Genomic DNA, 13,375 nt, shown 5'->3' on the forward strand with positions numbered 1-13,375 from the left:
AACAGAACCGCGAATTTGCGGTAAATAAACCCTTTCACTATATCCTCGAGAGCTATGAATCGCAAGCTGAAATCTGTCGTCTGCTAGAAGTCAAGAAACAGACGAATCCACTTTGTGGTAGAGGGAGGGTGTGTTACACGCTGATGTGATGTTATCACAAATCTACTAAGTCCATGGCGAGCCAACTCATAGAAATCTCGGGCTTCTGGTAGGTAATACGATCTCCCAGGTAAAGCTAGGTCCGAGTCTACAAGATAAAGGGGTAAAGATGCGACAACGGTGGGGGACCGTTTCGCACAATGATTTCTCCCCGAGGCGGCACGTCCTTCGACCATGTGTTCAGCTAGCCGTAAACATGGCGAGATAGCGAGAAGTAGACACACACTTTCTTCTCTCACACGGTTATATCCATAGCAAATTGCACTTCAAAATGAAAATTGTGCTCTCTAAAACACTGTCCCATGGAAAATACTTGCTTCAAACTCAAGTTAGGCCGATAGAAGCAGTAATTTGATATGTTATTTGCGCAACAATCATAGTCGACATCAGCCGCGCCAAAAAGTCTAGACACCCACGTGCTACATCTTGGCCAATCAGCGTGCAGCTTTTGTGAAGCCGTATGAGAGTGAGAAGGGTTTACTTAGCAATGACAAAGGGGAGGTGGTGGTTGTTGTTTTAACATAAAATCGTGCATTTGTAAGATCATGCTCATTACGGAACGTAATCAACTGTTCTTAGTTGTAAGTGCGCATATGCGAGGCGGACTTCTCCCTTTCTGCGTGCAGAGTTGAATTGACAGTGACCCACTGAGGTAGTTTCACCTGTCTACCCTGGAGGTGTAGTGGACTCGGCTGTGGCCACTGTAGATTGCAGTGTTATGAAGGTTTACGTAGAAGAAGGCAACAAATTGTTGGATTTCAACTGTTTATTGTGAAATATTTTCAGTAACAGGACCGAGGAAGGAAAAAAAGGAGTTAACGTGTGTTTTGGGTTGATTCTGTGGAGGATTAAATGGGAGTGTCTCGTGGGAGCTGCTTGCTGGTCAGTGAGCGTACAACCAGGCAAATGTGAGCACATTTCACCGGTTGGGTTGGAAGGATCAAGGGTGGTCGTTGTTGTTATTTACCAATAGTGTAGAGCAAGTTGGGAGACTGTAGTGGAGTGTTTGCGGCTATGATGCTAGGCATAGCAGGGGACTACCTATGCCTGATGCTGTATGTTTCGGTCTAAAAGACACTCCCTCGTGAAACGGCTGTGGAAGCACCGTCTTATTAACGATGAAACCCAAAGTACGACTGAAAGTCCAGAGGAATTGGAATTAAAATCTGTGGCCCACACAATGCTCAAAAGACTGAAGGAAAAACAGCTGGATATCCTCGTCCAGTCTGTTGAAAGCAAGGGTGGTGAAAATACGGAATGTGTGTTGTTACCAAAAGAACACGTTCGAGTCGGACGGCGGTCGTTCTCTCATCACAACCTGTGTTGTCGACTTTGGCGATGGCCGGACCTTAGCCAAGAGGCGGAATTGAAAAGATTGTCTTGTTGCAATACCGTGAATGATCCTGGCTATGTCTGCTGTAACCCGTATCACTGGAGTCTGCTTCTCAAACCAGGTATGATGTCGATCCTCACCGCCCCGTCGTCAGCGACCTCCGCACAGCGCGGCCATATTTGTTTTTACTTGTGCTACGAGTGGTTGAATGCAAGGTTTAGACCCAAGGTTTATCATAATATAACACTCGAAGACTTTGCCTTTTCTCAACAGCTCTCTCTTATGTATGTACATAACTTAGTTATTTGTCTAACACTGACGAGGGACAGCTATAAGACGCTTGTCGGGCGACCGCTTATTCCTTTTCACAGTGCGTCAAAATTTACAAATCTTGTATTTTGTCGTTTTCTTGTGAATTACACATTCTTGTGAACAGTCTCATGTTAATTTCAGGACTATGCCTCTCTTATGATTCAGTCCAAACTCAAAACGCAACGAATTTAATTCGCGAATTGCTTCAAAACAACTCGCTGTCAAATTTTGACAAGTATTGTTATAGTAAACGAAACATTTTTTTCTAAGCATTCTCAATCTGGAAAAGTTTACGCATATTTTATTGATTATCTTCGAATTGTAACATTTTCCCACGTCGAGCTATGAGCTTATTAGGTAAAACTTGCGATTGTTGTGAAGTTACGGGTAACATGATTTCACTTGACGGGCCACAGTCGGGCTGAATTAATGATAACATCAATGGCTAAATAGTAGACCCCATGCTCGGCATTCTTACAGCATGTAATTTCAAAAATACTTCATAACTTCTCTATTTTTTCCTCTTAGTTTTGAGACTATGTGTTCTAAATGCAGTAACCCGCCGTAGGCTGGGAGTCTCGGGTCTGACTTCGACTGGACACACGTCTCGTGGCTAAGCCGCCCAACAGACAAGCAATTATACTCTGGCGCCAGGAGAGCTCTTGCACTGTTTATCACATGTCTTGCCAGCATATTGGCGTGACTTCATCGCTCGGCTTTTACCAACCCGACTGCTTTCTTTCAGATACCACGGTAGCAGACCAAACTCGAACACACGAACAGATTGAACGAGTAAAAATAACAGGTGAGGGGAAAAATGGAAAAATAATTAAACCGGACATCTATATTCATTATTGATTAGTTAATTTCCCAATCTGAGAGTGATGTGGAGTTGAACTGAATTGTTTTGATTTAAAAATCAAATGTTAGAATTTCTAACACAAGGTGTTTAAAGTTATTAAATCCTCAAATTGCAACAGACGTGTTATGATAGTTGAGGAAGATGAAAATGATGCTCAGGTATGCATAAATATATAGGTTTACATGATTGTTTGAATTTGTCGCCTCTAAGAAATAATATAAGCATTTAATGATACACTGTATCTTAGACAAGTTTAACAAAAACACAATGTTGTTATTTTTATCAACACTATGACGCAAAACTGTATGGAACAGAGGAAGCTTGGACAGTCAAAATACACATTGTTTTAAAAATCTCGAAACCAAGTTACAGATAGTTTCAAAACACCTGAAACATTTATCCAATGGTTTGTATAGTGTGTAGACACTATGTTTCTGAACTATTATATCGAAAATTACAGGAATAACTGAAAATTATGCTTTTATCAAATAAACATACTTCCATTAGGCAGCTAATTGTAACACTTTGTCATCATTCAGGCAACTAAAAGTGAAATGTCAGATTAATTTTAAAGTCAATTATACTAAGAGTTAGTTATTAAAATCACTTACTCTGCAGGGTGGGAATAACCTCTTGGGACATTGTCATAGCTGGAGTGCTTCAGGTGAAATGTATTAATCCATACTTCTTGTTATTTATTAGTTTTAGAAAAACCATCTTGTTTACATTGAAATTCCAGTTATGTATTATGTGGTAAGTCAGTTTGTTAAACCATCCTTATGTTTACACAGGAACGGGCAAGGATAGAGCTGACTTGTCGTATTGACAATCAACGTCTTTCTGATATAAATGAGATTTGCGGCATATTTTAAATAGGTTATTCACCTGAATGAACACCAAACAATATTTGGGAATAGCCAAGCCAGAGAAAGCATGACACGCTCCGTTTAGCCCAGGCCTCTGTGCGTACTAAACTGAAGAGCCGTTGAGCCTCGATTAATACACTACTCAACGACGATAGATTGCCCTTAAATCCTAAAAAAATCAGTTTACTCGAGTGATAAGAAAACATGAAATACGCAGGACTCGCATTCAATCCTTGTGTTTCAAGAAGCCTGTGGTTTTTGAGTCAGATTTGAAAGGTCAAGGTTGATGAGACCTATGAAATACCCTCTTATTTTTGTTAAGGCTGAAATTGCTCTTAACTCGTTAACAGGATAAATGTATCAATAAAATACAATTTTGAAATTACCATACCAGTAATTATGAGAGGCATCCCGGTGCTGAAGGGCAGTTTTGTTATTCTATATAAATTGCGGATTGATTTTCGTAGTCTTGAAATAATCATTTTAGCATGTTGATCAGGTGAAAAACGATCATTTATGGATAATGTGTTTTTCAATATCTTTATTTTTGTCAACTTTTGTCTTCTGAACAAACAGGCCATTGTTGTAAAAGAGACTTAATGATGAATTATTTGGTAACTTGACAGAAATTCAATATTCCATTAATTTTTTAAATAGAACCATTTACGTACATGATCATCAATCTCTGGTAAAGAGATCACCATAAATTGTCTACACTTCTTCTCAGATAATCAACTTCCTTATAATGTTACCATGAAAGTCATTGTTGCATTTGGGCCACTTTTGTAGTCTTTGACTGAGAATAAAGTTGGTGATATAGAATCATAATTTGACATCACATTAGCAATAATTCATCTGCTTAGCAGCAATTATCTTGGTATTGAGTAACTGGGTGGGTATTTTTTTCTAATTATGATATAATTACAATTCAGAGCAAGTTTTTCTTTCAGTAATATTTTAGAAGGCTTCCATGATGTAATGTTTAGTTAATTGTTTTTAATGAATGTGTTTAAAAAACAGTAAAACAGCTTGAACACTTTTACAGATGAGTTGATTTGAAAACATACAGAAATAAAACTCACTTGGATGTGGGACTTGAATGGATTTGTCATCACAATGTGGCAGGCTTTACTGGAGGTTTTACTGTCCGTTGATCACAGATTTTATTAAATAAAATGATAAAGTATTTACTGTTTTAGTCACGATATGGCTGAAAATATTTCCAAAGTGACTTTAAATTTTAATGCGCTCACTCACTCACTGACTTATTTAATATCAGTGTTTTTATCAATGGTAAATGTAGAGCAGTTATTGATGAAAATAGAGAAGGGGGTTCGTATGGTTTTGTTCAGTCTCATTCTACTTACTTGTGTATGAGACAGAAGTCTTTAAATGATGTTATCAGGCTCCTGTCCGGACGGCAGGTTATTAGGCTGGAGCCCAGCTACTTGTTCTCACCGCTATGTAGACATCGGTGATGTGATTATCACTGACGGAAGTGCAGCACTTGACTCTTAGAATGATCTATGTCCGATAATAGGAAATGTGGCTTCAACTCTTTACTGCCAATAGACTAGAGGACTGGAAGGGAAGCCCTTGTGTTAACCGACTGCATGCTCGGCCCAACAGGAGGGTGGGGGTCTCTGCTCTCACAGCATAAAGTAATACTTGTCCATTTAGGACCCATTTGCCTTCATTCATTAATCAACACCCAGAGTTCTGGTGTGGACCTTAGGTGGATATGTGTGGAATTTGATTTGGAAGAGACATTTCGTTTTGGTACTTGTTCAAGTTTTCCGGTTTGTGTTTTAAGTTGAGGTTGTTTTGATTTTAAGAGTGTTTAGGTATTTTCTAGTAGGGTTGGACGTCAATTTGTTCTAAATTCTAAGATTTAAGTATTCTCTACCATTAATAATTCTTATTAAATTTTCCAGTATTTTTAGTTCGACATTCAATATGAAAACACAATTGTGATACTCATATTTGTTTAATTGTTGTCACATATTTTAAGTTTGATTTGCGATTCATATAACTAATTAGATGTTTCCAATTACAGATGATCTTCTACGTGTTAACGAGTCAACAGAAACGGGTATGACTCCGACGACTAGAAGGTGTACCTATTCAGGTGAGTGAATCACTAACATGGTAATGTTGTAACAGTGTGATACAGGGGGGATGGGGGAGAGATTAGGGGGAGCTATATCCCCTGACTTCAATTTCTCCACTCGTTATGAAGTACACTGAGATGGAGCCAAGGAAAGCTACACCTCTAAAGTGCCTGGAATCCAAGGATACTTACCAGGAGTTTGAAGACAGCATCAGAAGCTTGGGTTCAGGGATTTCTGCATCACGTTGCCAGCTTTGTTGTTGTTGGTTTCTCATCACAAATCTTTCCATTTGAATTGTGATGTGTTCTGTCTCCGAAGTGGAATTGAAATGGTGAAATTTGGCTGGAAAATTGAATTGTCCAGATTGTAGATATTATTTTATATGATGTAAACTGTTAAAGGTGCCCAGTGGCCCATTCCACAAATCGATCCTAGTTGCTAAGATGGTCATAACTCGCATACTTTAACGTAGACTTATGACTGTTGTTATCACTAAGATGATCGTAACTCAATACTTTAACGTAGACTTACGACGTGACTTAATGACTGTTAAGATGATCATAACTCCCAATACTTTAACATAGACTTACGACTGTTGTTAGCACTAAGATGATCGTAACTCACATACTTTAACGTAGACTTACGACTTTTGTTTGCACTAAGATGATCGCAACTCCCAATACTTTAACGTCGACTTACGACTGTTGTAATGACTAACACGATCGCTATGTGAAACGTGGACCTGGTGATTTTAGGCTGAGTTAAACCTGATGCTTACAAGTATTTAGTGTTTAACTTGTCTAGACGAGCTGGCAGGTAGGGAAGTGTTAGGACGTCATGAACAAGCCTGTCAGTAGCAGGACTCTCAGAATATGCAAGCATGTAGGCTCTCACTGTCCCTTAAAGTCAGGCTTTTGTCTGTGTTAAGCCTAGGTAATATCATCCACACTTAATATTCATGGATACAATATGGGGAGGTAGACAGAATGACAACCTGATTTCCAGCTGTCTAGAGTCTCGGAATATTCACATTTCCACTGTAAGTTATCCTGTTGTTTTAGAATTCTGCATAACTGTTGCTTGCTAGTACACAGTATCAGGGTTTCCGATCACAGTGCGCTATGGAGGGAAGCTCCCAAGATATTTAACTTCAACATGCACATAGAGACAATATGAAATACATTATTTCACAGAATCCCTAATATATCCAAGATCAGTGACAGTTCTCCTCAACTTCACTACATTATGAGATGGAATGTTTGACTGAATAAGGAATCCAAAGATGGTTTATGTGAATGTGAAACAAGATGTATGGGTTCTCATGAAAGAGTAGTGCATGGATGTTGTAGTCAAGTCCAACTTGTTCAGTGGGGCACTGTAACTGTAACTGTAACTTGTAACGTGACGGTGTGTAGAACCTCATTGGACTATACTAAGGGTCAACCTTAAATGAGTCTCACCAAATTCCCCTGATTATGGCATCATCACTAAAGGTGTCATTTTGGTGTGACATCTCTAAGGTGTCACTTGGTGTGTGGCATCACTAAGGTGTCATCGGTATGTGACATCACTAAGGTGTCATCCTGGTGTGTGTGACTGGTGGCATCACTAAGGTGTCATCTTCGGTGTGACATCTCTAAGGTGTCATCTTGGTGTGTGAGTGTCATCTCGGTGTGTGACATCACTAAGGTGTCATCTTGGTGTGTGGCATCACTAAGGTGTCATCTTGGTGTGTGACATGGCATCACTAAGGTGTCACATCATCTTGGTGTGTGGCATCACAAAGGTGTCATCTTGGTGTGTGTGTGTCATCATGTGATGACATCACTAAGGTGTCATCTTGGTGTGTGACATCACAAAGGTGTCATCTTGGTGTGTGGCATCACTAAGGTGTCATCTTGGTGTGTGGCATCACTAAGGTGTCATCTTGGTGTGTGACATCACAAAGGTGTCATTTTGGTGTGTGGCATCAGTATGGTGTCATCTTGGTGTGTGACATCACAAAGGTGTCATCTTGGTGTGTGACATCACAAAGGTGTCATCTTTGGGTGTGTGGCATCAGTATGGTGTCATCTTGGTGTGTGGCATCACTAAGGTGTCATCTTGGTGTGTGGCATCACTAAGGTGTCCATCCACCCACTAACTCACTCACTCTCTCACCAACTCACTCACCCATCCACCCACACACTCAATCACTCACTCACTCTTAGGAAGTTTATTTATTACTGGCTCCATGTTACAAAATGTTTACGTAGACCTCCTTGCACATTGAGAACGTCCTCCCAACTCCTGCCATCTAGTTGCTGCTTGAGCTACCTGTTACCATGAAGCAGAGATAGATGTTATGTTTAGGTAGAAGACATATACTTGTCACATGGTGTCACATGTTGATTGATTTATTTGGTCTTTATCTGCTAGTCTCCCTGAAGCTACAGGAGACCAGGTCGTTAGATACACTCGCTTGTCCTCTCTGACAGTTGTTCGGACACTAGTATGTAGGTTGTGGGGGGGCTCATTCAAATTGTGTACATTAGAGAAACCGGTTTAATTTTTTTAATGAATATTTCATGTTTTTGGATTATTCCATTATTGTTTGAAGTTGTATATAACCGTTAACTTCTTGTCCTCAGCCACAAGAAAAAGCTGCATTTACAATACATTTTGTTCATATATAATACAATATGTGTTCAAATGTAATGCAATGTGTGTTCAAATATAATACAATATTTGAACAAATTGTATTGTAAATACAGATTTTTCTTGTGACTTAGGACAAGCAAAAACTTTTCAAAAACAGATACAAATATAATATGAACAAAGCACAAAACATGTATTTACTCTTGTATGAAAGAGGTCTGAAGCCGCCAGTGTTTTTTCTAACTGACTCTGATGTACAGAAAAGTTTCAGTGAGGCTGTTATTGAAATATCTCCCTACCTATGTTATAACACGTCAAGTATTTCATATGATGTATTGTGTATCATATCACACAGACCTACTATTGAAACATGGGTCTTGTCACAACAAGTGGATTATTACCCCAGTGTCAGTTTAACAGTACAAAGGTGCTTGGGTTCACCTTGCTGGAACTGCTGAATTCCATATTACCATATTTCCACTCTGTTGATTCCAGTCAACAATTCTGAAAAAGCATTCTTGAGAGACATAAACACATTGTTGGAAAACCATTAAATATTTATGCGGTCTATTTTGAAGTTTCGTCTCACCTTGAAAAAACCTAATGCATCTTTAAATTTAACTTGCTCACTTAACAATGGAACCAGATGTTGGTCTGTGACAAATTATTCGCCTGTATATGCACTGTAATTGTCCATAAATGTAATGGCTCACACCTTCTTTCACTGATAGTCAACTTTTGGACCATATTGACTTTGGGTAATTAACATTGCAGAAACTATGTTCATCGTTAAGAAACTTGCTTTATTTAACCAGTCATATTTGTTGTATAAGCATGATCCTTGTTGAAAATCATGGAATCCAGTTACAACCTTTTCACAGCGTTTCACTTTCACTAGAGGGAGGGGTAGTCTGTCCCACAGTCCCTGAACCACATTATTTCCCCTACCGCCTAGCCCTCCTAGTCTGTCTCACAGTCCCTGAACGACATTATTTCCCCTACAGCCTAGCCCTCCTAGTCTGTCTCACAGTCCCTGAACGACATTATTTCCCTACTGCCTAGCCCTCCTAGTCTGTCTCACAGTCCCTGAACGACATTATTTCCCCTGCTGCCTAGCCCTCCTAGTCTGTCACACAGTCCCTGAACCACATTATTTCCCCTACTGCCTAGCCCTCCTAGTCTGTCACACAGTCCCTGAACCACATTATTTCCCCTACTGCAGTCCCTAGCCCTCCTAGTCAGTCCCCTACTGCCACACAGTCCCTGAACCACATGAACCACATTATTTTTAGTCTGTCTCACAGTCCTGAACCACAGCTGGCCTAGCCCCTCCTAGTCTGCCACAGTCCCTGAACCACATTATTTCCCCTACTGCCTAGCCTTCCTAGTCTTTTACACAGTCCCTGAACCACATTATTTCCCCTACTGCCTAGCCATTCTAGTCTGTCACACAGTCCCTGAACCACATTATTTCCCCTACTGCCTAGCCCTCTCTGCAATGTTGAAGCCTTAAATGAATCAAGTCTAGATTTCCTCAGGTTCTGAATCTTTGGTCTCCCTGGGGCTCCTTTTCATTTTAAATGGGTTTGTTTTTACAATCAGAATTATGTATATTCAGAGACTAAGCATTAATCTAGTGGGAGGGAGAGCTCTTTCCATTCCTTTCATCTCTCTTCCAGTGAAAGATTTCATAACTGTGTCATGAAGCTAGGATATTGACATTAGGGAAAACAACTTAAAAACTGGATTGACTTGACAGCTTTGATACTTTTCAGTTGTCAGCATGTTTGCTGGGTACAGGCATGTCAAAATCACTTTTATTTGATTTCAAACATAATTTCACTGCTGTGAAAATTACTAATTTATAATGTAGGCCCCTATGGAATCAGCCATGTGTGTCTTACAAGAACCACAGTTAAACACACTGAACCGAGTCCTGTTTGGTGTACTGTCAATACCTGGCTGCAGGGACAGGGGGAATTAATATTTAATAAAGGCAGTAATAGTAGGACTGTAACGATGCGGCAAACTATCGATGGATTGCAATTGTTGAGTCTCTGATAGCAACTAATCGGTGGTAGAAGAAAAAAACTAATGATGCGTCGATAGTTTAGTAATTGATGGTTATTTGTTTTTTTAACTATTTATTAACTATTAAAACTATTTGTTTTGTATTTTGTTATTGTTTGGGTGCAGACTTGCAGCTTTGTTGAGTTTATGTTTTAACTGTTTCCTTGGTCTGGATTTCAAGTCTCTTGTCAGTTATTAAAAGAGACTGAAACTACTTGTTTTTGTTTCATATAAACTATACATTCATTTGGGAAATGACTTCAAATGAGACAATTCAAGGAGAGTAAAAAATTATTGCAATATTATTGCAATAGTTGGTCGCAGTAGACTATCGCTATCACAATAGTATGTTGCAATAGACTATCGCTATTAGACTATCGCTAATAGACTATCGTATCGCAATAGTTGTTTCCCCTCAATAGTCACCCCTAATAACCACCATTATTTTGTTTTATGTTAGAGTAGACATTTTGAATCAGTCTTATGGTTGCAGCGTCTTTACTGACACTATAGTCTGACTGACTGACTGAGTATGGTTTTACGCCGCTTTTAGCAATATTCCAGCAACATCACGGCATGGGACACAAGAAATGGGCTTCACACATTGTACCCATGTGGGGATTCGAACCCAGGTCTTCTGCGTGACGAGACAACGCTTTAACCACTAGACTACCCCACCGGCCCCCTGATTTTACGAAAGGGAGAATACCACCATAGGTATCTAGACATGGGTCGCTACACATTATTTTCTCCGCTGACGGGTCTCGGATCCTCGTGTCTTGGGTTTGAATCCTACACTCCCATTAGGCTACCCCAACGCCCCTGGCACTATAGTGATGGTGGCAGGGGGCAGGTGCTTCATGGCGTCTGTGTTGTGGTTAAACCACCTCCACATCTACCGGATGTCATCTTGTGTATACTGACACTATAGTGATGGTGGCACTGGGCAGGTGCTTCATGGTGTCTGTGCTGTGGTTAAACCACCTCCACATCTACCGGATGTCATCTTGTGTATACTGGCACTATAGTGATGGTGGCACTGGGCAGGTGCTTCATGGCGTCTGTGTTGTGGTTAAACCACCTCCACATCTACCGGATGTCATCTTGTGTATACTGGCACTATAGTGATGGTGGCACTGGGCAGGTGCTTCATGGCGTCTGTGTTGTGGTTAAACCACCTCCACATCTACCGGATGTCAGCGTCTTTACTGACACTATAGTGATGGTGGCACTGGGCAGGTGCTTCATGGCGTCTGTGTTGTGGTTAAACCACCTCCACATCTACCGGATGTCATCTTGTGTATACTGACACTATAGTGATGGTGGCACTGGGCAGGTGCTTCATGGTGTCTGTGTTGTGGTTAAACCACCTCCACATCTACCGGATGTCATCTTGTGTATACTGACACTATAGTGATGGTGGCACTGGGCAGGTGCTTCATGGCGTCTGTGTTGTGGTTAAACCACCTCCACATCTACCGGATGTCATCTTGTGTATACTGACACTATAGTGATGGTGGCACTGGGCAGGTGCTTCATGGTGTCTGTGCTGTGGTTAAACCACCTCCACATCTACCGGATGTCATCTTGTGTATACTGACACTATAGTGATGGTGGCACTGGGCAGGTGCTTCATGGCGTCTGTGTTAAACCACCTCCACATCTACCGGATGTCATCTTGTGTATACTGACATATGATCAGCCCTAATATCATCTGTCCACACTACACCCTCGCCTTACTGCTGGTGACTGACAGGTTCCCTGGGGTAGGGTATTGACCTAGGAGGGGTGGGGGAGGAGTGAGTGCGGGGTACAGGGGTGTAGGTTCAGGAGAAGTGAGCAGCACTACATGAGTTCATAATTCTGGGGTACATCTTAGGCGTGTGTTTCTTAGAATCATCATCTGTACATTCAGTGATGTTACACAATATACACATATCTTTCTGTTGGCTGATTTCATGTGTAGGAGATTTTGAATAATGATGTATTCTGGAATATGGAATGTGAGAGTCTGGGTTTGAATCCCGAATCAGATTCCAAATTACCTGAATCTGTGTAACTGAGAAAGTCATTAGTGTAATCCCAGACATATCATATGTTACATCTGGACACTTTCTAATTTGCATTGTGTATTGAAAAGTATTTTTTATGTAAGCTTTTAAGAAATTGTGAAAAGTTCGTTTCCATCAGTGGTCTTGAACTTTGTACTATTGAAATAACCTTACATTATTAGTGTTGTTGAGATTATTATTCAAAACATTGATACAATTGTAACTGATGAAATTCTAAAACAGGATCGATAAGGTACATTACTCTTTACTTAGGCCAGTGTTTTTCAGTTGTGTAAGAAATTTAGCAAAGACAATCTGCAAATCTTTGCAGTCCATATTGCGAGTAGGGTAAATTTAATCGAAATTATTCCTAAGTCCATGTATGTTGAAAGAGGCACACACTATTTGGGAATATAGGGAAGTGATACACATATTGTGTTAGTTTCCAGGCTGCGCTGGTTCTTCTTTAGGTCTGACGTTTGACATTGAGGCAGTCACACTCAAAATAATCCCCTATTTACACAGCCAAGAATTCTAAAGGGATCCCTAAACATGAAGATATTTCATCAATGTGAAAAACTAGCCCATAAAGCACTACTTCATTAACAGACAGGTACACTACTCAAGTAGCCCTTTGTCAGCTGGGAACACCATAGGGGGACAGGCTCACAGATATAGGCCACAACCTGCCACCCCTCTGGCAATAATAGCTTGACCTTTTGTGCAAGCAACAATGGGGCATCTGGGTGTCTCCACTGCTACAAGATAGGGATCTAGGGAGTTAGACAGGGGATAGTTGAACAAACTGGATATGAAGGCTGTCTCTTGCTGTTGGAGACACTCAGACTACAGGCTGAGATGGCCATGCTTGTATACCAGCCACATACTTGCCTCACTTTAAGGCTAATATTACCTTCGTACTTGAGCAGGAATTCAGGCCCTCCTCATTATAAGGTGTTCACCCAAACTTGTTC

At 40.5% G+C, this 13,375-nt stretch overlaps 1 protein-coding gene and 1 long non-coding RNA gene across 2 annotated transcripts in view; one reads left to right on the top strand and one right to left on the bottom strand.

Annotated features, from left to right (window-relative positions):
• Window positions 1-696: 696 nt before the first annotated feature.
• LOC124286178 (mothers against decapentaplegic homolog 6-like) overlaps window positions 697-13,375 on the top strand; it is a 39,065-nt gene continuing 26,386 nt past the window's right edge. Inside the window, exons 1-3 of the mRNA XM_046722527.1 lie at window positions 697-1,613; window positions 2,550-2,609; window positions 5,589-5,660. Coding sequence (XP_046578483.1) covers window positions 1,217-1,613; window positions 2,550-2,609; window positions 5,589-5,660 — 529 coding nt within the window. The 5' untranslated portion in view covers window positions 697-1,216. The remainder of the gene's footprint in view (window positions 1,614-2,549; window positions 2,610-5,588; window positions 5,661-13,375) is intronic.
• LOC124286179 lies at window positions 9,439-9,768 on the bottom strand. The gene is made up of 2 exons (XR_006900964.1): window positions 9,731-9,768; window positions 9,439-9,526 (listed from the first exon to the last, which is right to left on the bottom strand). It is a non-coding gene; the product is annotated as an uncharacterized LOC124286179 (long non-coding RNA).

The sequence above is a fragment of the Haliotis rubra genome, unplaced genomic scaffold, assembly GCF_003918875.1.
Source record: "Haliotis rubra isolate DU_JTF1 unplaced genomic scaffold, ASM391887v1 Scf378, whole genome shotgun sequence".
NCBI classification, from domain to species: domain Eukaryota; kingdom Metazoa; phylum Mollusca; class Gastropoda; order Lepetellida; family Haliotidae; genus Haliotis; species Haliotis rubra.